Raw genomic sequence first — 21,788 nt, 5'->3', positions numbered from 1 at the left:
TTGTGGTGGCTCGACTCTCAGGTCATATGTGCAAGGGTACCCTTCACCAGCCATCCCTCTTGCTAATGACAGACGTGTCAGACTTGGGCTGGGGGGCACATTTGGAGGCCACTGGTCTCAGGCGGATCTCGCTTTACGCCTCAAAGTCAGAAAACTGAGAGTGGTGTGCCTGGCATGCCAGACTTTCCGAGCCCACCTAGCAGTGAGACGTGTATCAATCATGACAGACAACTCCATGGCAATGTTCTATATCAACAAACGTGTGTGTGTGTGTGTGTGTGTGTGTGTGTGCGCGCTCCTCTCCCCATGCCAGGAAGCCCTCATGCTCTGGGACTTCTGTGCAGAGCACTCGATACACTTGCAAGCATTGTACCTCCCTGGAGTACAGAACGAGTTGGCGGACTATCTCACAGGTTGTTCCACGGCCACGAGTGGTCCCTTCATCCGGACATAGTGAACTCAATCTTCCATCAGCAGGGCTTTCCCCAAATAGACCTGTTTGCCACGCGACACAACAGGAAGTGTCAGCTGTTCTGCTCCTTCCTGAATCGCAGCCTGGACTCCATCGCGGATGCATTCCTCCTCCCATGGGGAGGCAGTTTCCTATATGTGTTCCCGCCTGTCCCTCTCATTCACAAGGTGCTCCTCAAGATTCGGAGGGAACAAGCTTTGGTGATATTGATAGCTCCAGCCTGGCCTTGCCATCACTGGTACACATCACTCCTGGAAATGTCCATGGAAGCTCCTGTCACCTTGCTGCTCTTCCTGGACTTAATAACTCAGGATCATGGTCATCTGCAACATCCGAACCTCGAGTTGCTCCACCTCATGCAATGGAAGTTCCATGGCTGAACCTAGTTGAGCTTTCTTGCTCTGATCAAGTCAGACAAGCGTTTTCCTGGGCAGCAGGAAACCCTCCATGAGAGCTACCTACCTTGCTAAGTGGAAGAGATTTTCAATCTGGTCTGCACAGCACCATTCATCTCCGACGCTCTCCTCAGTGCCACTAATACTGGACTGCTTTCTTCACCTCAAGCAGCAGGGACTGTCTTTGTCGTCAATCAGAGTTTATTTGGCTGCCATCTCTGTCTTCCATCCAGGAGTAGAGGGATGCTCAGTCCTTGCCAACCCGTTCGTCACCCATTTCCTTAGGATCTCGACAGACTATACCTGCTGGTCTGATAGCTTGTCCTGGCTTGGGACCTCAATTTGGTCCTATCCAGACTTATGGGGTCACCATTTTAGCTCTTGGTGACCTGTTCCCTGCTCTCTCTCTCTTATTCAAGGGGGCATTTCTGGTAGCAATAACTTCACTTAGGAAGGTGTCTGAGCTCAGGGCCCTAACATCAGAGCCCCCTTAAATTGTATTCCATAAGGACAAGGTTCAGCTCAGGCTTTACCTGGCTTTTCTCCTGAAGGTTGTCTCCCAGTTCCACATCAACCAGGACATCTTCCTCCCTGTATTCTACCCTACCCTGCACTCGAGCAGCAGGGAGCAGAGGCTTTACTCATTGGATGTCCACAGAGTGCTAGCCTTCTACATCGAGAGAATGAAACCATTCCGAAAGTCCGTCCAGCTATTCGTGGCAGTGGCGGACAGAATGAAAGGTCTTCCTGTCTCCTCTCAACGTATCTCGTCACGGATCACATTTGCATTTGTGAGTGCTACAACTTGGCAAGAGTGCCTGCTCCTTGGATCACTGCGCACTACACCAGGGCTCAGACCTCTTCATTGGCATTCCTGGTGCAGGTTTCCACCCAGGAAATCTGCAGAGCAGCGATATGGTCCTCCATATACCCTTTCACCATGCTCTAGGCAATCACCCAGCAGGCCAGAGACTGTGGCCTTTGGAAGAGCAGAGCTCCAATCAGTGGAGGACTCTGACCCCACCTCCTGAACTGGAGGTTGTGAGTCACCTGATTGGAATTGACTTGAACAAACATTCGAAGAAAAGACAGTTACTCACCTTCTTGTAACTGTTGTTCTCCAGATGTGTTGTTCATGTCCACCCACTCTCCTACCCCTCTGTCGGAGTAGCCAGCAAGAAGGAATTGAGGGGGTGGCAGGTCGGCAGGACCCTGTATTGGGTGCTATGAAGGCGTGACTCCAGGGGGCTCCCAGGCCGACCATACAGATGTTGTTAGGGGAAAAAACTTCCAGCCGTCATGCACACGGCATGCACACACCTGATTTGGAATGGACATGAACAACACATCTCAAAGAACAACAATTACGAGAAGGTGAGTAACTGTTTGTTTGTTTGTTTTTTTCCTCACTTTGTTAAATGCAGTTTCACTTAATATCAACATGGCTATGCTGGAAAAACAACTTCAACCTAGACCAGTGATTCTCAACCTATTTACTACTGTGGGCCGCATATGTGGCTCACAACGTATTATGTGGGCTGCATGCAATACTACATCTATGGCCCTGAGGAGGTCAAATTGGCCGGAGCTCTGGGCTGATTGGGCCCCAGGTTCAGAATCACTGACTGACTTAGACGGTACCCTCTCCTGTCAAAATATCTTACTGATATGTATTTGCAATAAACTGATTGCAGCTCAGGCCTGAGGAGATTGGGCCCGTAGGGGCGGGCGCTGCTGCGGGCGTGGCACGCTGGGCCCGTAGGGGCGGGCGCTGCTGCGGGCGTGGCACGCTGGGCCCGTAGGGGCGGGCGTGGCACGCTGGGCCCGTAGGGGCGGGCGTGGCACGCTGGGCCCGTAGGGGCGGGCGCTGCTGCGGGCGTGGCGTTTTGTGCTATTAATTACAATGCAGGTCTGTTTCTAAGATCTGGCCTGACTTGTGTGGTACAGCTTTTTTACTAGAGTGACAGAGCTTCCATTTTAAGTGGAAATTCTATCCCTGTTTGAAATGTCTAATGTTAATTTTATCTTACAGCAGTTCAGTTTCCTTTTTTAAAAAGTATACATTTTTTTTTGACTACTCTTGGCCTTTTTTGGAAGGCTGTGTGGGGTATAGCCACTTCTCCAGAGGTTGCCAATGCAGAACAGCACAGGCAAAAGGAAGTGCTCTTCAGGTCTAGTTAGTGCTTGACTCCAGTCTTGTGCAAACGGATCTGTTCTTTTTGCAAATAACTCGTAGGAGAGCCTCTTCAGTGGTTGTGACCATCCCTGATTTGCTTTTTAAACTCACTTGAACAGCAGTACTGATATAACACAACACCACTTCTAGCAGTTTTGGGCTATATCTGGTTCCATGTTGATGGGTTATAGAAGTATCTTTGCTTTGACAATTCTGTGCTGCCTTCATCTTCAGTTAATAGACAGCAGGACTGGCATACATATAGTATCTCACAGAAATTGGCCAGCAAATCAACTTTCTTTTCTGTACGTGGGAATCAACAAAACTCTAGTGGCTGAGTTTCTAAACATGCTTTTTTATGAAAAAAGTTTAATCCACTCGAAGGCATCTAGATTTTGAGTCTGGAAGACTTTTTTTTCCTCACCGTTAATGCACTTATGCAGTAGATAAAATTTTGGACTTCAAACAATGACTTTTGTTCAATATCTTTAACAATGTATAATGCCCAAAATTATTCCTGTTTTTCCCCTCTTTAAATACTTATTCTGTACAAATACCTTTAATGAAATGATTTTCCTGCTCAGTAATTTTTTTTTCTTCCTTTGCATTTTTAAAAATGTCTGTAGCATTGCTACAGTATTTTTTCTGTACTGGTCTACCCTTTAGTTGTAGGCCTAAGAGAAAATAGAAGTCCTTAAAAGTGCTTCCAATTTATCCTTGTCCTTTAGCTCAAGCCTTAGAGCAGTGGTTCTCTACTTATTTATGCCCCCCTTCTTTGTGTCTATACTAGTTGATGTCCTTCCTCCCTTCCCCACTGCCCCCACCACCACCACACAAGTACATATACTGATATGTGCTGCAGCGGTGCTTCACTTGAATCAGTTTAGACTTTTGTTTTTCATTTTGGTTGGGTTTTTTCTGTTGCATGAATGAGCCAATGATCCATTGTAATAAGAGTAAAAGCAAAACTGCGATTGTGATCCTTGCTTACAATTAAATGTACACACTGCGTCGTAGCAAATGTATTAACATAGAGATGTCAACAACTTTGTGAAGCTTGCGTAGCACTACACAAAAATCCATCAAAATGCACAACGCCATCTTGTTACTATTGCTGACTATTGAGTTTAAGAACTAGATTGCTGAGTCTAACAAATAGTGAGGGGGTGTTTTTTTGTGTTTGTTTTTAAAAAAAAAAAACAAAACAAAAAACCCAAACAAAACAACCCAGCATATTGGACAAGAGATGGGATTAGTCTGATATTTTTGGCTTGTTAAAACAGTGACAATATAGTTTTATGGATTAATCATGGACAGGAATTTAGGAGGCCTGGGTATGCCACTTAACTTCTCTCTAGTTCCCCATCGCTTTTTGAATTGTTGAGGGTATGATAAATGTGTCCGCTTCACATGAGTGTCAGGTATTACACAGTTCTTTTGTGTTACAAAGATTATTTAGGTGCCAGTATAACATTTCCCTCGTTACAAAACTAATCTTTTGTCTCTTAATCCCCAAACTGGTTAACATGCACATTAAAAATACAGGCTCTGTAACTTGATTAAGCCTGATTTTAGGGCATAGCATTCATGTCTGTGCACTGAAGTGATCTGTTCACATTATGACCATTTAAAATGGACACAGCAGCTGTGTTTAAACATTTTATTTACTTTCCATTTTTGTGTGATACAGCCTTGTGGAAAAGCTTTTCCTTGCTGGCTGACTCTTTTCCGTGCGGTGAACTCTCATTTTTTCCTTTTCTGTTTCTAATGATACAGAAACCAAATTGACTGACCTTGTTTTGAATGTGCACTAGTATTATTGATGTTGGCAGGAATGTGCCTGGGATCATTTTAATTGCTGCGGGTGAAGCAGTGGTGCTCTCTCCCTTAATAGCTTATCCCACAACATGGTGACTTTCCTTAATATTTCAGTGATAGAGTAGCAGAGGGTTTTTTCTTCCCACAAAGCTCAGGAAAATCTGGAGGGAATTGGCCTATGAGATTTTAACATTTTTTAAGGTAGGAGTAAGGTTTTGGGTTTAACATGATTGTGTCCTCTCGGTGAATATGGTTTAATTATTTTCTATTGTGACACTAACAGATTTTGCTGACATTTTCCAGATCTTCCATGGTGGCTACTTCTCATTCGCCAGAAAGCATTGATTGGCAAGCTTCCAGAAAGCCATGAAGTATGCAAAATAACCAAAATTGCAGTGATTCCGCTCTCTGAAACGGACCCTCAGGATCTGGAGTTGGAGGTATGATTTTAAAACCTTGAAACCAGCTAATTTGAAATTCTTAGAGATACAAGGTGTGTGAGGTAGTATGGGCCAACATATCCCTTGGGATGCATAGGAAGTGACAGATCTTGGCATGGATACCCATTGCCTCCACTCTGATATGCAGTCCTACTTGCTTTTCTAATCATGACTCCTGTAGGAGTCCTTCATACACAAGCTTCCCTTACTATGTCTGCCCCAGGACATTTTTAAAGGGGGACTTCTCAGAAATGAGGGAAAACTACAAATTAAATACACCCTCAGACTCTATTAATTTTCACTGTAGGTTGGGAGGAAAAGAATCCAGAGTAATCTGATCAGATTCAGTCCCCTCAAATTCTGCAGAGGCCGAAGCTGTTGGGGAGGCTTTTGTGTCCACAGAGGGGAAATTCTCACCACCTTTAGGCTCAGGCTACCCTCCCTGCAGAGATACAGGAGGAGGATAGTGCCTGTAAAGATATGATCATCAGGGGCTTCAGTGGGAAGTGACTGACCGCCATTTTATTTAGTGTGTATGCTCATGCTTATTTTGAGGTTTGCAATAGGATATCTTAAGGACTGTAGAGCTTATGTTCTTGTTAGTAAGAAATGCTCTAGTCTAACTGATCCAGAATGTATTCTTTAAATGTCAATACAATTAAGGTGTGAGTCTAGGCTTATAACTAACTGGGAAATAAAATTTTTTAAAGCATTATTCATTCAACAGTTCTGGAAAGTTGCTGCTGTGTGGCAAAGCTCTCTGTCAGACCCCATTGTTAGGGTCTGAGTGTGCTACTTCTACAGCAGTATTAGCTCCTGCCTCCCAGCTTCTTATAGCAAGTTATGCAGCAATAGGAATAGAACTGCATGAATATGTGCGTCCAGTGTTGACAAACTTCTTACTAGGATAGTATCTGGTAACTATACTATTAATAATCACTCATCAATCAAATTTTCACTCTTCTGTCACAAAAATTTGTGGAAGAAAACACCCAGATAATTGTCAAGGAATCTATATAGCTTATTCGGTTTCTTGGTAATCTGTAGTTGAGACTTGAAGATTACTAATAAAACTCTGTAGTCTTTTTTCTCCTTAATGAAATTAAGATGATCACATTATTTACTTCTATTCTAAACAAGAATAACTTGTTTGTTATGGAAATATTATTATGGAAATAACTAATTGCTAACTATCAGAAAATCCCTGAAAAGACACAAATTTACTGAATTTTACAAATCCTAGTCTACATAAACAGGACCAGAATTATTATTATTACTATTATTTGTTTTTAAACAAAGTGGCTGGATGGATGGCTCAATTAAATATATGGAGTCTTTCATATTTAGGACGGTTTTCATTTGGCAGAGGTCACTATTCACTGAACAGCAAAGTGGTTTATGTCAACTGGAAATTAAACTATTGTTTTTATGTTCCTACTTGAATTAGTGATATTGCTCTCATATCTAGTTATGAAAACTTGTTTTTGGCCTTCCCGATGTTTAAATTTGGATTTCTATAAAAAGTTGTGTACAGTACAATAACAATTATCTGAAATAATCTGAGGTTTAGTGATTTCATTCTGACTTGTAGCACGAATAATTAATTAGTGCACGAATGACAATTAACAGATGATGAATTTATGTTCTGCAAAATAAACAAATTTTGTAAGCCTTTGATTCAGTCGTAACTGTCAGACATAAATGTATAAAGTATTAAGGGTATGTCTACACTGGCAGAGTTACAGCACCTCTCAGCGAGCGCTGAAGAGAAACCACTGTTGTGTGTTCACACTGTCAGCTCCCTGTGCAATAGCATGTTCACACTTGTGGCACTTGCAGCGGTATTCAGAGTGGTGAACTCTGGAAAGCTGTCCCATAGCAGCAGAAGAGGAAGAGATGCTCTAAGAGTTGTGGGAAGGCGGAGGGGGTTGCGGGGCATCCTGTTCTATCCCAGTGCCCTGTGATGCATTGCTTTGCATCCCAGCAATCCCTGTGCTTCTGTCTGCATTTTTGGCGCCATCTTTCAACGGTTTGTGTACTGCGTGCTCTGCCTCTTCGGTCTACAGGAACAGATTCCGCACTATTGACCAGTATGCTGCTTGCTCTGACTAACCCATCACGAGTGGCAGTGGCATTATTCCTTAAACTACAAAGGCAAGAAGAATGTGACATTGATCTCTCCACGGGGGCGGGGGGGGGGGAAAGAGTGCCTTAGAACGGTTCAGTAGTGGATGAAAGAACCAAGGTGTTCAAGGTTCCATAAGTGTAATTCCTCTCCTTACTGATACACATTGGTATTTTAGGATTAAAAATATTTGTGTATAAATTGAAAATGAAACTCTCATGTATTGTATTCACAGTTCTTTAACTTTATCATTTTAAAAATAAGACAATCTGAAGTATTTTCTGAAGACACAATTTGAAAAGGTGAATGCACTTAACAGGAAAACAGTGGCTTCTGTTTTATCTAACACAAGAGAAATTAGGACAGAACTGTAGAATTATGCACTGTATGGTAATAAGTAAGTAAGATTGAGTTTAGGAGTGAATGACTTGAATCTTGCAGAATTATCTATGGAAGTACTGCTATTAACCAGGAATTCCCTCTTTTAAAAAAGAATTTATTCAGCAATTTAAAATGTCAGTCTGACTTCCAAAGACTAGCAAAACAATTAACAGAGCTTTTTATGATCCATGTTTGTATTGTTTAGTGTCAGTTCAGTATTGACAGGCATTCTTTGGGGGATCATGCTTGTACTGTACATGTCAAAATACTTGGTTTGATGTGTGTCACCTTTTTTATTATGGGAATAAGTAGTTATGGCGGTGACACATTAAAGCATGTAGTTAATACAGCAAGAAGTAGATGGAAAGATGTAAATACTTCTTATTGTTGAACTTGTATTTAATCTGATGAAGATACTAGCCTTATTTTTAATCTTACTGAGAGTCTAAGTACATTAGTGAAATCTAATTTTTATTTAAATTTTATTTATAAATAAAAATTGCTGTTGGGACAAATGTTAAGTATCAACTTTAACTGACACAGTATTTTTATTTATTTAGTTCTGTAAAAAGCATCACTTTGGGATAAATAAGACAGAGAAGATTACACAGTCTCCAGATGACTCTAAATTTCTACTGAAGACCTTTACTCAAATTAAATCAAATGTATCTGCATCAAATAAAAAGAAGGTGAGGATTTACTATTTTATTTGTGATTTTTTTTTCAAAGCATTTTTGATTTAGTGATTTGAAGGCTGTGGTGGATAACCAGAGTAACATAATACACTCTTGTAGCTCACGAAAGCTTGTGCTCAAATAAATGCGTTAGTCTCTAAGGTGCCACAAGTACTCCTTTTCTTTTTGCGAATACAGACTAACACGGCTGCTACTCTGAAACCTGTCATAATACACTCTGTAAAGAAAACCAGTAAATGACCTAGAATTATGTAGTATGTAACACAAAGAGAACAAGTTGACTTCCATCCTGAGTGTTTCATTTTAGTCCTCGTGCTCATTCATTTGCTGATATATAATACAGATTTTCAGAAGGTGGGGCCATAGCATTAAATGTTTAACTGTTACAGAATTATATTCAGTTAAAATGGAAAGTACATTTGAAGGCTTCTCCTGGTGAAATGGAGTTAATAGAGATATTTTTCATCTTTATAAAACAATACTAGTTGCTAACACTGTAATAAAGAGAAAAATTGTGCATACAAAACATTCTTCTATCTTATAACCCTAGTCATAAAGTCCCCATCTTGAAACAAAATCCATGAGGGAATGATGGAACAGAGCAGAGGTCTGTAGATATTGCAAAAAGAAAAGGAGTACTTGTGGCACCTTAGAGACTAACACATTTATTTGAGCATAAGCTTTTGTGAGCAACAGCTCACTTCATCGGATGCATGTAGTGGAAAATATAGTGGGGAGATTTTATATACACAGATATTGCCTAATTCATTTCAGGAATTCAGTTTCCAGCAAAGTAGAAAAACAATTCAGCTTTTCACTTGAAAGGAGCCTGAAAAGAATACAAACACTTCAAATTATTTTTGGATTTGTGTACCTAGTGGATGAGAGATGAAGGTTTCTCCAAACTCTGTAGAAAGAAATCCTGAAGTGACACTGAGGAGCTAAATCTAACAAACAGTAGCACATGTGGACGTACTGTTTGCTATACAAACAAGCTAGTTTCACTAATTTCAGCACTTCAGAACCCTTTTCTAGATCCCCATGATCTACTAAAACTGTATTTCTACATCCACGGTTGTATCTGGTGCTTTTTTAGTTTTTGTTTTTAAATCCTGACTGGAATAGGAAAAAAAAACAGTGGTGAATTAGTTTTGAGACTTTTTTTAAAAGCAGTCTGTGACATCACACACAGTAAAATATCCTCTTTATGCTTTTAAATAACTTTAAAAGTTAAAGGGACAGCATGGTGGTTAATGCATTTATTTTTGTAATCACCTGTTGTTTATTGCAAGATCTCTGCAATCTGACCTGGCTGGTTTGTGGTTTCTCCCAGTAATTCTTCCTAAATGTTGGGATCCTTCCATAGAACCCAGACGATAGGATTGACTTAAAGGGAGGGTCCCCTATGTATTTGTGGTAGGTGTGTCCGTGTCCTTGCATGTTAACTGATAAATGTTGATAACTTGAAAACTTTTGATTTTAAAAACAGGTGCTTTCTTTTTTTTTATATTTGAGGAGATTGCAGAACAATGTTTTGTGATAGTTGGACATATGCTTTTAGGCTGATGCTGATGTTAAACTCTCATAGAGATAGTGCTACAAAGAATGTTCTGTTGATTTCTATCCTGTAATGAAGTGTGTATATACACATTCAACATTTTTTAGGGAAACTAGACGGAGGCTTAATCTTGAATCAATATTTAGGTTTTTTTTTTTTTAAACTTACGGTATGTGTTCTCTGTTTCATACAAGTACCCCAAAGCCACTTTTTTCTTCTATAAAAGATTTTGGTTTGGCTCTTGAATCTCTGGAGTTGGTTTTTTATCACTTTTTTTGAACAAGGTGTTAGCACTTTGAAGCTTGATAATGTAATCAGCCAGTTATTGATGGTAACAATACGTAAAGAGCAAATAATAGAAGAGACTCTTCATAAAAGACTTGATGTTTTGAGTGTGATCTCTAGGAAGATTTTCCTTGTGGCAAATTATGCTTTTGAAAAGAATGTGCTTGATATTTTTGAGGGTTTGCATTTTTGAGGCACCAGTGGAGAACAGGTTGATTCATGGATGATATCTAAGTTAAACAGTTGTCACATGTGAAATAGAGAAATGTTTCATCAAAGAACAGATGAGTTGACAGTGTTTGCTTTTATAATGCAAACCTCTTTAAAAAGTTTATTTCTGAAGACATTTGATAAACAATCATAGCTTTATATCATGGCATTTTATCTATCAATGTCCTCTGCCTTTTCCTCCCTTGTGCATTTTTTCCAGTAAAGTTAAATATGTATTTTTAATACACTTGTCGTTCTTGATACTGATTGGGATATACTTTAAATATTATAAGTTTTGTATTGCTGTAGTACCTGGTAGCCCCAATAGCTTGCGCCCTGTTGCCCCAGATAGTTAACAATAAGAACATAGGACTGCAAGGGAGCTCCTGGATCATCCAGTTCAGTCCCCTGCTATCGCAGGCAACCATGTTATATGATCCTGTTCATAAACATTTTAAGTTTCATCTTAAAACTGGTTAGCTTTCATGCCCTCACTACTCCTATTGGAAGACTGTTCCAAAACCTCACTCTGTTGATGGTTAGAAACAGTTTTCTAATTTCCAGCGTAAATTTACTCATGGCCAATCTAAATAGACAAGAAAAGAAAAAGGGATGGGGAGGAGGAGAAGGTTTATAATATACTAAATAGTGGTTTGCAAGCCTTGAGTTAGTTCCACAATGGAAAAAAAAAAGTTGGAGGTGGGGTTGGGCAGGGGATGGTAGGAGTGGAATACCTAAACTGAAAGCCAAAGGAATGGGGAGTGAGGAGAAGATGAGGGGGAATTCCATGAAATCTCCGAGGGCTTTTACTGCTGTTCGTTTTATATGGAAGATGCTTGGATACTATGGTGATGTGTGACGGTATCAAACCCAGAGATAGAGGGAGGGAAGGACTGAGAGTGACGTGGAGGGAAGTGGGGGTAAGAAACTCGTGTGTGTGAGAGAGCGAGAGCGAGTGCGAGTGCGTGGGGGGGAGCAGTAGCAAGCAGTGAATCAGTAAAAGGGAAGAGCATTTCTAAACAAGACATACAAGTGTTGCATTTAATTTACCTCAATGATCACATGCATTAGGGCCCAAGACTTCAGTGTCACAATTATAGGTAGGCTTGGAAAGATTAGATTTTTGTATTGGTAAATGTTGATTTTACTATACACACAAACAAAAAAAAAGTCCCATAGATGACTGCAATTTACAGGTAGGCAAAGTAAGAAAAATGCAGCTTGAGAACTTACTAATGTTTGATGTAAGGATATTTCCTTTGACATTTGATGTTAACGGTTTGTGTTTAAACACTTATGAAGCTTTAACTTCTTAAGTCTACTATGATTAAATAATTATCTGACCCCCATAATTTCCAGGAACTGGGAAAACTTAATTTGATAAATAAAAAAGCTTAAAATAAACATTTTAGTGTCAAAATTATAATACACTGAAAATAAAATTCTGCCAAGCCTAATTACAGGATAAGACATTTCTTCAGTCATTTTCTTGACTTTCTTTCCCTGGGTATACTACCTGTTAAGGTGACAAGCGATTGTCTTCTCTCCTGAAACCATATCCAAGCTGCACCTATCCTAGAGCTTCCATAGTCTCTGGCAAGCAGCTTTCTTACATGAATTCATTTTTTTTCCTTTTAATTTCACATTTTTGTCTTTGAGAGGGGTGATAAATAATTTTATTTTGAGTCTTTTAGCTGCTAATCTAATTGAAGGTGATGGTGATAGCTTGATTGGTCATTAGAAAACACTTTATAATCTCCAGTGTAAAAATCGGGCAACTCTTTTGTAGTTTGTCCTCTCCTCTCTTGCAGCCATTCCCCACATCCAGTCAGCAGCAAATATATTTAATTAGTCATGGAAGTAAATCTCCACTTCCTTCTTGTTGAAGGTCGCATTGCTCAGAATGGCTATAGCAAAGGGCAGTGTGTGTGTGTGTGTGTGTGTGTGGGGGGGGGGGGGAATTCACAGCGTTTCACACCCCCACTCCCAGAGCTCAGTCTGACTTAATTGGCTGAAACACTCAAGGGGGAGAGTTTCAGCCCCTTGCTTAGCACTAACTTTCAACTGAAGGTGAGATTCTACTGGTAAAGTATATCTACTAAGTTGTATGTTCAGTGTTTTAAGTCCTGCTCTCTGTTTCTGTGAGTAACTTAATAAAAATGTGTGTGTTTATAAGCCTAGGTGTTAATATTGCGTTTAAATGTTTAGAAGAACCAAAATGTAAAGATGTACATCAATAATAAGGAGTACTTGTGGCACCTTAGAGACTAACAAATTTATTTGAGCATAAGTTTCGTGAGCTACAGCTCACTTCATTGGATGCATACAGTGGAAAATACAGTGGGGAGATTTTATATATACTGAGAACATGAAACAATGGGTGGTTACCATACACACTGTAACGAGAGCTATCGGGTAAGGTGAGCTATTACCAGCAGGAAAGAAAAAACAAAACAAAAAACCTTTTATAGTGATGATTAATGTGGGCCATTTCTAGCAGTTGACAAAAATGTGTGAGGAACAGTACAGGGGAAAAATAAACATGGGGAAATAGTTTTACTTTGTGTAATGACGCATCCACTCCCAGTCTTTATTCAAGCCTGAGTTAATTGTATCCAGTTTGCCAATTCATTCCAATTCAGCAGTTTCTCGTTGGAGTCTGTTTTTGAAGTTTTTTTGTTGAAGAATTGCAACTTTTAGGTCTGTAATCGAGTAACCAGAGAGATAGAAGTGTTCTCTGCCTAGTTTTTGAATGTTATAATTCCTGATGTCTGATTTGTGTCCATTTATTCTTTTACATAGAGACTGTCTGTCTGGTTTGGCCAATGTACATGGCAGAGGGGCATTGCTGGCACACGATGGCATATATCACATTGGTAGATGTTCAGATGAACGAGCCCCTGATAGTGTGGCTGATGTGATTAGGCCCTATGATGGTGTCCCCTGAATGGATATGTGGACACAGTTGGCAACGGGCTTTGTTGCAAGGATAGGTTCCTGGGTTAGTGTTTTTGTTGTGTGGTTGCTGGTGAGTATTTGCTTCGGGTTGGGGGGCTGTCTGTAAGCAAGGACTGGCCTGTCTCCCAAGATCTGTGAGAGTGATGGGCCGTCCTTCAGGATAGGTTGTAGATCCTTGATGATGCTCTGGAGAGGTTTTAGTTGGCCGCTGAAAGTGATGGCTAGTGGCGTTCTGTTTTCTTTGTTGAGCCTGTCCTGTAGTAGGTAACTTCTGGGTACTCTTCTGGCTCTGTCAATCTGTTTCTTCACTCAGCAGGTGGGTATTGTAGTTGTAAGAATGCTTAATAGAGATCTTGTAGGTGTTTCTCTGTCTGAGGGGTTGGAGCAAATGCGGTTGTATCTTAGAGCTTGGTTGTAGACAGTGAATCGTGTGGTGTGGTCCGGATGAAAGCTGGAGGCATGTAGGTAGGCATAGCGGTCAGTATGTTTCCGGTATAGGGTGGTGTTTATGTGACCATCGCTTATTAGCACAGTAGTGTCCAGGAAGTGGATCTCTTGTGTGGTCTGGTCCAGGCTGAGGTTGAGTGTGAAATCATGGTGGAATTCCTCAAGGGCTTCTTTTCCATGGGCCCAGGTGATGAAGATGTCATCAAGATCAATAATGATGTGGGCCACGTCTATTGATGGCCTTGTATGGTATTTAAAAGCCACCACCTACTTCACAATATTTAAAAATAATCTACTTCAAAACATTTATTTCTGGAGTACAGTAAAATTGTGGACTTTGTCAGATGTTTGCCCTAGAAAAGTGTGATTGAAAATACCAAATTTCCATTTTTGCATAGGACTAATATCTGAAGAGCACTGGTTATTGATAAGTGTAAATCATGAAAAAATTTCATTCAATAACTTCTAACTCTTTCGCACATGCAAGACCCCATGTATGACTCTGCGCTAGTGCAAGTGACCCTATAATTTCAGTTTGGCTAGATGCCACATTTGTGTTCTGTGTATCAGATAATTAAAATGTCCAATTTCTTGCCATCACCAAGATTGTCCACTTGCTGTTTTGCCTTGCTACTGTTTTTCTGGACATTCCCTTCTTACAAGATGGGGTTCAGTGGATTTCTTGTCTGCTGTCCTTAAAATGAGAATGGGAGGCAGCAAGAGAGACTTGGTTGGCAATTCAAGGTAGCAAAATGAGTGGCTTGCTCAACTGGTCCTTTTCTAAGTGTGGGCAGAAGAGACTGAAGTGGAGATAGTTACCATCTACTGCTTCTGCATGGCTTAGGGAACTATGTAGTAAGAGAGAAAGATGGTTGTTATGTGTGGCCCTAAACTCATCTGTTTCTTCATGATTTAAGGACCTCAGCTGGAAACTGCTTCCTCATGTTCAAGATAGTTTTTAGCACAATTTGTTCTCCCTCCCTAGACTATTTGCCTTTGTGGCCACACTGCCCAAAAACACACAGCACCCAGATGAGAGTAGCATTCCTCTCTTACAAAGACAATAATAGGAATTGTTAGGAATTTACCTTGTGATGCATTTCTAGAACTTTTTCATTTGAGCTGAAATATGTTGGAATCAACTTTGTGGAATGATTCACACTTTGGCTCAGAATCCAGTTTAGCTTTGCTGAATAAATCTCCAAGGGGCATAGAGCATTTTAATTTACTAATTTGCTGGTTTTATTACAGACAGCTATATAATATTACCTCAGCATCTGCAGCAGTTTGCTGTAGCAACAAGGCCTTTCTAAGTGCAAGAGATGCTTATCCATCCTATCCCTTTATTTTTGTTCTGCTCATGATCATGGGAGGAAGAATCTTTCACAAGCATCTCTCTCCCTCAGTCAGTTTTGTCTTTGAACATCTTTCTGAAGAATCCCTAATAAAATAGCTTAAATCACCAAAATAATTTCAGATGAGATCCCTAACTTTTATAGCTGTGACTGTGACTGCTTGCTTGATAAGTGCCTGTGGTTGTGTCGTCATAGTGTTGGAGTTAAAAAGAAGACTTGAAACTCAAATCTTCTCAGAGAAAGACTTTACTCTAGCAAAATTCTTCTATTAGTTTTCAATTCTAGATTGAAATCTCCATGGGAATATTCAGTAAGTTGAAATCTTGAATGAAGTAAAATTGAATAAACCTGTGTAATTTTAGTAAAACATTTTGTTAGGCCAATAGTTTTCATAAAATTCCCCCCAAACTATCTATAAAATTTGTTCATGCTTGCACCACCTTCTGGATACTGTTCTTGGCAAAATGCTTTCCCATACATGATGCAAAAGGAAAGTTGCGTTTGTGCCCAGCATCTCTAAGAATCTACTACAACTACTTTATTCTATATTAAATTTGATCTTGCCTACATCTACATGGGCCTCTTCATCAGGAAAATTTGCTTTCGTTAGTGTGTGCATGCTGGTCTGCAAGTGTCCTTACCTAGTTTTTATTTAGCTCCACTAAAAAGGTGGTAATATTCTTCTGTCTTGCAGATAAAAGAAAGTAAGGAGAAGGAGAAACTGGAGAGGAGGTTATTAGAAGAACTCTTCAAAATGTTCATGGATTCAGACTCCTTTTACTACAGTCTGACTTATGACTTAACAAATTCTGTCCAGAAGCAAAGCTCATGTGAGAAGACTAACGTGTCGCTGTGGAGGAAAGTAAGTATTTATATGTCAGAAGAGGGCTGCCCAGTCTGTGTTTTTCAACATCTTATATTTGTTCTGAGTCCTAATGGTATTGATTTTGAAACTTTTAAAGGCCAGATCATCAGCTGGTATTAAAATATCTACTGGCCCTACATTAGGCTTCTACATAATGAAAACAAAATTAAAAACTACCAAGTACATGTCTTGGTCTGAGGTCTGTCAAAATGTTTTGGATTTAAATAAATAAATAAATAAATAAATAAATAAAAGTGAGCAGTGAAGGGTTGGATAACCAGTTGGAGTAATTGGGTAGCTAATTCATGTTCGGGATCACATCTGTGTCTTTACTAAGAGGCTCTGAAAAACCTGGTTTAAAATACTGCCATTTTATTCTCTTACAGGTTGATGACAGATTCTTTTGGAACAAACACATGATTCAAGATCTCATCAATACTGATGTGAGTAATTGTTTTCTAAAAAGTGCATCTTAAATTTGTTAAAGCTGAGCACTATTTAATAGAGGTGGTCAGAAATTTTCCAACATAATTGTCCAAAGGAAAATGCAGGGTTGTTGCAATGGAAATATTCTGCAGGATTATGTTGATTTTAACTAAACTTGCCACAGAAACCTGCTTGTTTTCCTGGTAGTTCATAGGCTGGGCTCCCCAGCATCTTGTCGGCCTGCCTGGAGGGGACTTGAGAGGACTTCCAGCACGTTGGCAATATAGGGGTGCCTCTTTCCCTGGCTGGCTGGCTGCCAGATTGGCAATGTCTGTGCAATACTTAGCACAGTGGCGTCCTGATCCGTGACGAGGGCTCCTTTGTGCTATAGTAATACAACTAAGTAATAGTAATACTGTTCAGTGTAACAAAGTGGTACTGTGCATCAAAGTATTCTGAGCTTTTGTTAGTATGTATGGCTGATATATAAGTGATAAAGCAGCAAACAAGCCACTTTAACTTTTCCTTAAATAGAAATATGAATTAGAAATGCTTCATTAAGACTGTCTTCTAAATTTTCAAGTTCATAGATGAACATAGTGTAATATATCACAAACATTTAAAGGTTAAAACTAACAAGTTGGGCTCACTAGAAACTTCAAAACAAAAGTTTAACACTTGTCTTCTGTCATTTGTGCTTTAAAAAAAAAATAAAACTTGGCCATCAAATGTGTCATCTTTCTGTGGGAGTCTTCTCATTTGTTGAGAATTGGAAGACCAGGGCCTAAATATATAAAGGTTTTGTCTACAAGATGAAAAATGTAGAAAATTAGTTTCATATTTCCATTAGTTGTAAATATGACAGCTTCTGTTTTTGAGCCAAAAAAAAGATAGTTTGGGGTAAATTCAGATGATAATTTGTAGGGGAATAAGAAACTTGATGATTTATGAGACAACTCACAGCTCATTTCAGTAGAGACTTCCTTTTAGAGCAGTGGTGCCCAAACTTTTCCTGTCACCTGACCCTTTACCAGTAATGGAATCTGTCTGTTCCCTGCCTCCATTACTGCACAGTTGGCTCAGCAGAGGAACTTGGGTTGAAGGCAGGACTGGGGGCAGAACTGGGGAAGGGCTGGAGGTGGCCCTGGCCTAGGGGTGGAGAGGGAATGAGGACAGAGCTGGGCTGGAGGTGAAGCAGGGGGCAGAGTGGAGCTGCGGGTGGGGCCAGAGCTGGGCTGACGGCGGAGCAGGGGACAGAGCTGCAGCTGGGGGTGGGGTGGGATGGAGTTGTGGTTGGGGCCAGGGCCAGGGTGGGGCTGGAGGCAGAGCAGGACTGGGTGGTGCTCTGTCTCTGCCTCCCCATGGGGACTGGCCCAGATCCTGCCGTGCTTCCCCTTCCCCCCCCCCCAACATTCCTCCGTGCCCTTCTAGGGGGTGCTCACCACAAGTTAGAGACTACTATTTTAGAGAATACAATTAATATCAAGCATAGTATATGTCTCATCTTTATTACATTTTCTTGTTTTATGTATACATTTAGAATAAATAAGTTAAATATAAACAATGATAAACAGAAATAAAGGGAAACTAATCTAAACCATATATGCATCATTTAAGATTTGAACGTTTTGGTTATTTTTTATACTGTGTGGTTAATTGCTTCATGTGTGATGCCTGACTTTCCACAAATATGTCAGGCTCTTCAAAATAGAAGTAGCAGTTGTCTCTGACATTAATTTTGATCTCTGTGCATTTGATTTGCTGAACTTCTTCCATTTATGGCAACTAATTTAAAAAGATAAACGGAATGTGTAATTCTTGTGGCACGATAGTGCACCTGATCATGGCAAGATTCTTTACTTGCACTATTTTGAAAGTGACTTGAACAAGAGATTTTGATGAGCTAGACAAAAAGCAATATACCATAAAATGCAGCTAGAAGATAATTCCACAAAGAAGGAAAGAACTGCTTTCTCCCTCCTAAAAAGACTGATAAGAGAGAGATTTCTTTTCTGAAAGCCTTCTGGAAACTTTTAAATGAATAGACTTTGGTACCGGTCTGACATTTTTAGCAAGGATAATTTAATCTTTCAGCATTACAACAGGGATACTGATTGTGAATGTTTAAAAAAAAATCCAATCTGAATATTCTGATTTGACATTATTACAGAAGGCTCTTTGCTTCTTGTCTGAAACGATATTATTTACCCAACAGATCTCTTCCATTTGACAGAACACTGGTTTTAATTCGACTGTTAACTGTCAGTGTTCAGGCTTTTTTTTTAAAAGAAGAGTTTAAATTATTTGCATGCTGTCTGTAAGACACAAATGAAATCCTTTAAAGAACGTAACTTTTTAAAATTAATAGTGAGCAATATGATGATACTTTTAGGTTACATTGTAATGCACCAAGGGAGCTCCTTTGGTTTTATTTTTCACCAGTCTCTCCAAAAAGACCCTCTCCCCGCTCAAAAAAACCCAACTCTCTGGTTCTGCTGATTAAAATAAAAGCACCATCACCACCAGAAGAGAAGGCAAAAAAGGTGTTCATACAAAATGGAGAGGCAGGGATTCTGGGAATTTTTGTGGGATTGGACCTGAGTTTTGAGAAGACTTCTCTAAAAGCCAGAGTAACACCAAGTACACCTGCAGAAATAGCAACAATATCAGAAACCTCTGTAGGTAGTTTAGCGTAACTGTTAAAACTGGCATAGATATATAGATATATATATATTTTGTAATTTACAGAACGCAGAAGTGGACTCCTGGATTATACCCATCATTCAGGGATTTGTACAGATTGAAGAACTTGTAGTTAATTACAGTGATGCATCTGATGATGAGAAAAGCAGTCCAGAGACGCCTCCTAAGGAGTCAGTTTGTGTAGATGACATTCACCCTCGATTTCTGGTAGCGCTTATCTCGCGCCGAAGTCGGCATAGAGCTGGTAAGCAGAGTGTGTCCGAGATATTAACCATGCCAAAAGGGATGTGAAGGATAAAACTTTGAAAATAATAGTGCTGCGTGGTACAGTCCAGAATCACACTCCAAAATTCACCGATAAATGAGAAACAACTGAAACACTACCTAAAATGTTGTGGAAAAAATTAATTCCTCCAAATCTGTACATAAAAATAGATTTAATCTTTGTTTTTAGACCTTGCCATCCTCTAGATGCCTTAGAAATTTTGAGGAGAAAGTGGTGATTTAAAGTTTAGATACTGCTCCACCAAATGCATCCAATGAAGTGAGCTGTAGCTCACGAAAGCTTATGCTCAAATAAATTTGTTAGTTTCTAAGGTGCCACAAATACTCCTTTTTCTTTTTGCGAATACAGACTAACACGGCTGCTACTCTATAACCTCCTTCTGACATCCCCATGCAGCCACTGCACAGTATTGTTTAGCTAATGCTCTGTAGTTCAGAAGTTCAGTGCCGTTTCAGGGATTGATTCTTATTCTAATATTGTGGAATTACATTTCCATGTTTTATATAAATCTAGTTTCCTTCTTAATATGAATGTAATTACTCAAACTTACTAACTTTCTTGCCTTTGGAATACTGATGTAAACCATTATAAACTTTTCCAAACTACTGTACTTGGCAATCAGATCAGAGGACAATGGATGGAAAAACAAATACTAGCCACAGCGGTAAGAAATGTTTAAAATGCACAGAGCTAGTATATAGATGGAAATTTAATTGCTTTCATTTGCTAATGAACAATTCTGCCCATGTTACAAATCTTGAAGCTGCTCATGGAGCTTTCTTCATTACTGTTCTGTAAACTGGAGCATCTGTCAGTCAAAGATGATCTGTAGTTTTTTCAATTTAGTATTTTGGGTTTTTAGTGTTCAGGTTTTGCGTGTACATGTTTATTTCAAAGAAATCTGCTCTATCAAGGTTATATGCTTTTTGTAATGGATTAATTACTTTAAATCACACAGTTTACTTATCACAAGTCTATAAATAACTGTCATCCCCCACCCACAGCCCTTAAATTTTTTTCATATAGTTAAACTTCTGTTATAGAGCTGCTCCAGTAATAGCACACAACACTCTCAAATCAGAAGTTGACTCTTACCTTCATAGTAGTGTAGGAACAAGATTAACACTCCACTGCAACAGTGTATAGGGATAGAAGGGGAAGGGAAGAATGAAAGTGAGGTTATCGAAGTGACATTATCACTGTGGTTTGTCCAGGAAGTACTGTCCTAATGGTAGTACTTTACTTACAGCTAAGATCCTGCTGCAGTACAGGTGTATAGACAAAAGCAATCCTTGGGAATAGTTGCAGGGGAGGATAAAGACTAAAACCAAAGCCTTGTTCCATCTTTACCAAATTTAAAATAAAACGGGAGAGGGGAGCCTTAAAAGGAACCAGATATCAGTGGTGTTGTCATTTGGGATAGCCTGGTTGATTTGTCTTGTATTTCACATAATTTACTTCTGTACACTTCTGAAAGTCTTTTTTTGGTGGTGAGGAATATCCATATTTAGGATTAATTTTAAAAAATTTCACAGCTTTCTTGAGTAAACTGATCATCATCTTTCTCTTTGTCTTCTAGGGATGCGGTATAAGCGAAGAGGTGTTGATAAAAATGGGAATGTGGCAAATTATGTGGAGACAGAGCAATTGATTCATGTCCATAATCATACTCTCTCATTTATTCAAACACGTGGCTCTGTGCCAGTGTTCTGGAGTCAGGTTGGATACAGGTACAACCCACGACCACGACTGGACAAGAGTAAGTACTGGTAATCTGTAGAGCTTGTAAAACGTACCCAGATCACTTTTTAAATAATTGACTTGGAAAATTGTTATTCTATTGACCTCTGGTCAACACTTTTTTAGTTTAAAAAAAAAAGTAATGATGGTGAGTTGGTCCAATTTAAAATAACTTCTGTCTTTTAGTTGAACTCAAAACTTGATTAAGGAGTCCCCATTTCTCCCGGATACAGGAGGATAATTGAGTTCCCAAAATAACTGTATGCACTTCCACCCCTCTTTAATGCCCCAGACTATTTTATGCAGTGGCAGGTCTTCTGGTCTGCTTTGAAAATGGAAATGCTAAAGACTTTAGAGGCAGTATGAAACTTACACCACAGAGTTGACTGACAAGATTCTTCCTTCTGCTTTTTAAGAATTTCCTCTAATCTGGTAGGAATGAAAATGTACAAC

General features: G+C 39.6%; 1 protein-coding gene across 2 annotated transcripts in view; it reads left to right on the top strand.

The window, feature by feature from the left end:
* Nucleotides 1–21,788, top strand: part of INPP5F (inositol polyphosphate-5-phosphatase F) — a 101,085-nt gene that overhangs the window by 48,461 nt on the left and 30,836 nt on the right. Inside the window, exons 3-8 of one of the 2 annotated variants that reach the window (XM_038409560.2) lie at nucleotides 5,165–5,301; nucleotides 8,368–8,496; nucleotides 16,010–16,177; nucleotides 16,567–16,623; nucleotides 19,355–19,553; nucleotides 21,175–21,354. In XM_038409560.2, coding sequence (XP_038265488.1) covers nucleotides 5,165–5,301; nucleotides 8,368–8,496; nucleotides 16,010–16,177; nucleotides 16,567–16,623; nucleotides 19,355–19,553; nucleotides 21,175–21,354 — 870 coding nt within the window. The remainder of the gene's footprint in view (nucleotides 1–5,164; nucleotides 5,302–8,367; nucleotides 8,497–16,009; nucleotides 16,178–16,566; nucleotides 16,624–19,354; nucleotides 19,554–21,174; nucleotides 21,355–21,788) is intronic. The other variant, XM_043519217.1, reaches the window with a different exon arrangement.

The sequence above is a fragment of the Dermochelys coriacea genome, chromosome 7, assembly GCF_009764565.3.
Source record: "Dermochelys coriacea isolate rDerCor1 chromosome 7, rDerCor1.pri.v4, whole genome shotgun sequence".
In the NCBI taxonomy this organism is placed as follows: Eukaryota; Metazoa; Chordata; order Testudines; family Dermochelyidae; genus Dermochelys; species Dermochelys coriacea.
The sequence above is the reverse complement of the archived record's forward strand: the minus strand, read 5'-3'. Positions and strand labels throughout refer to the sequence as shown.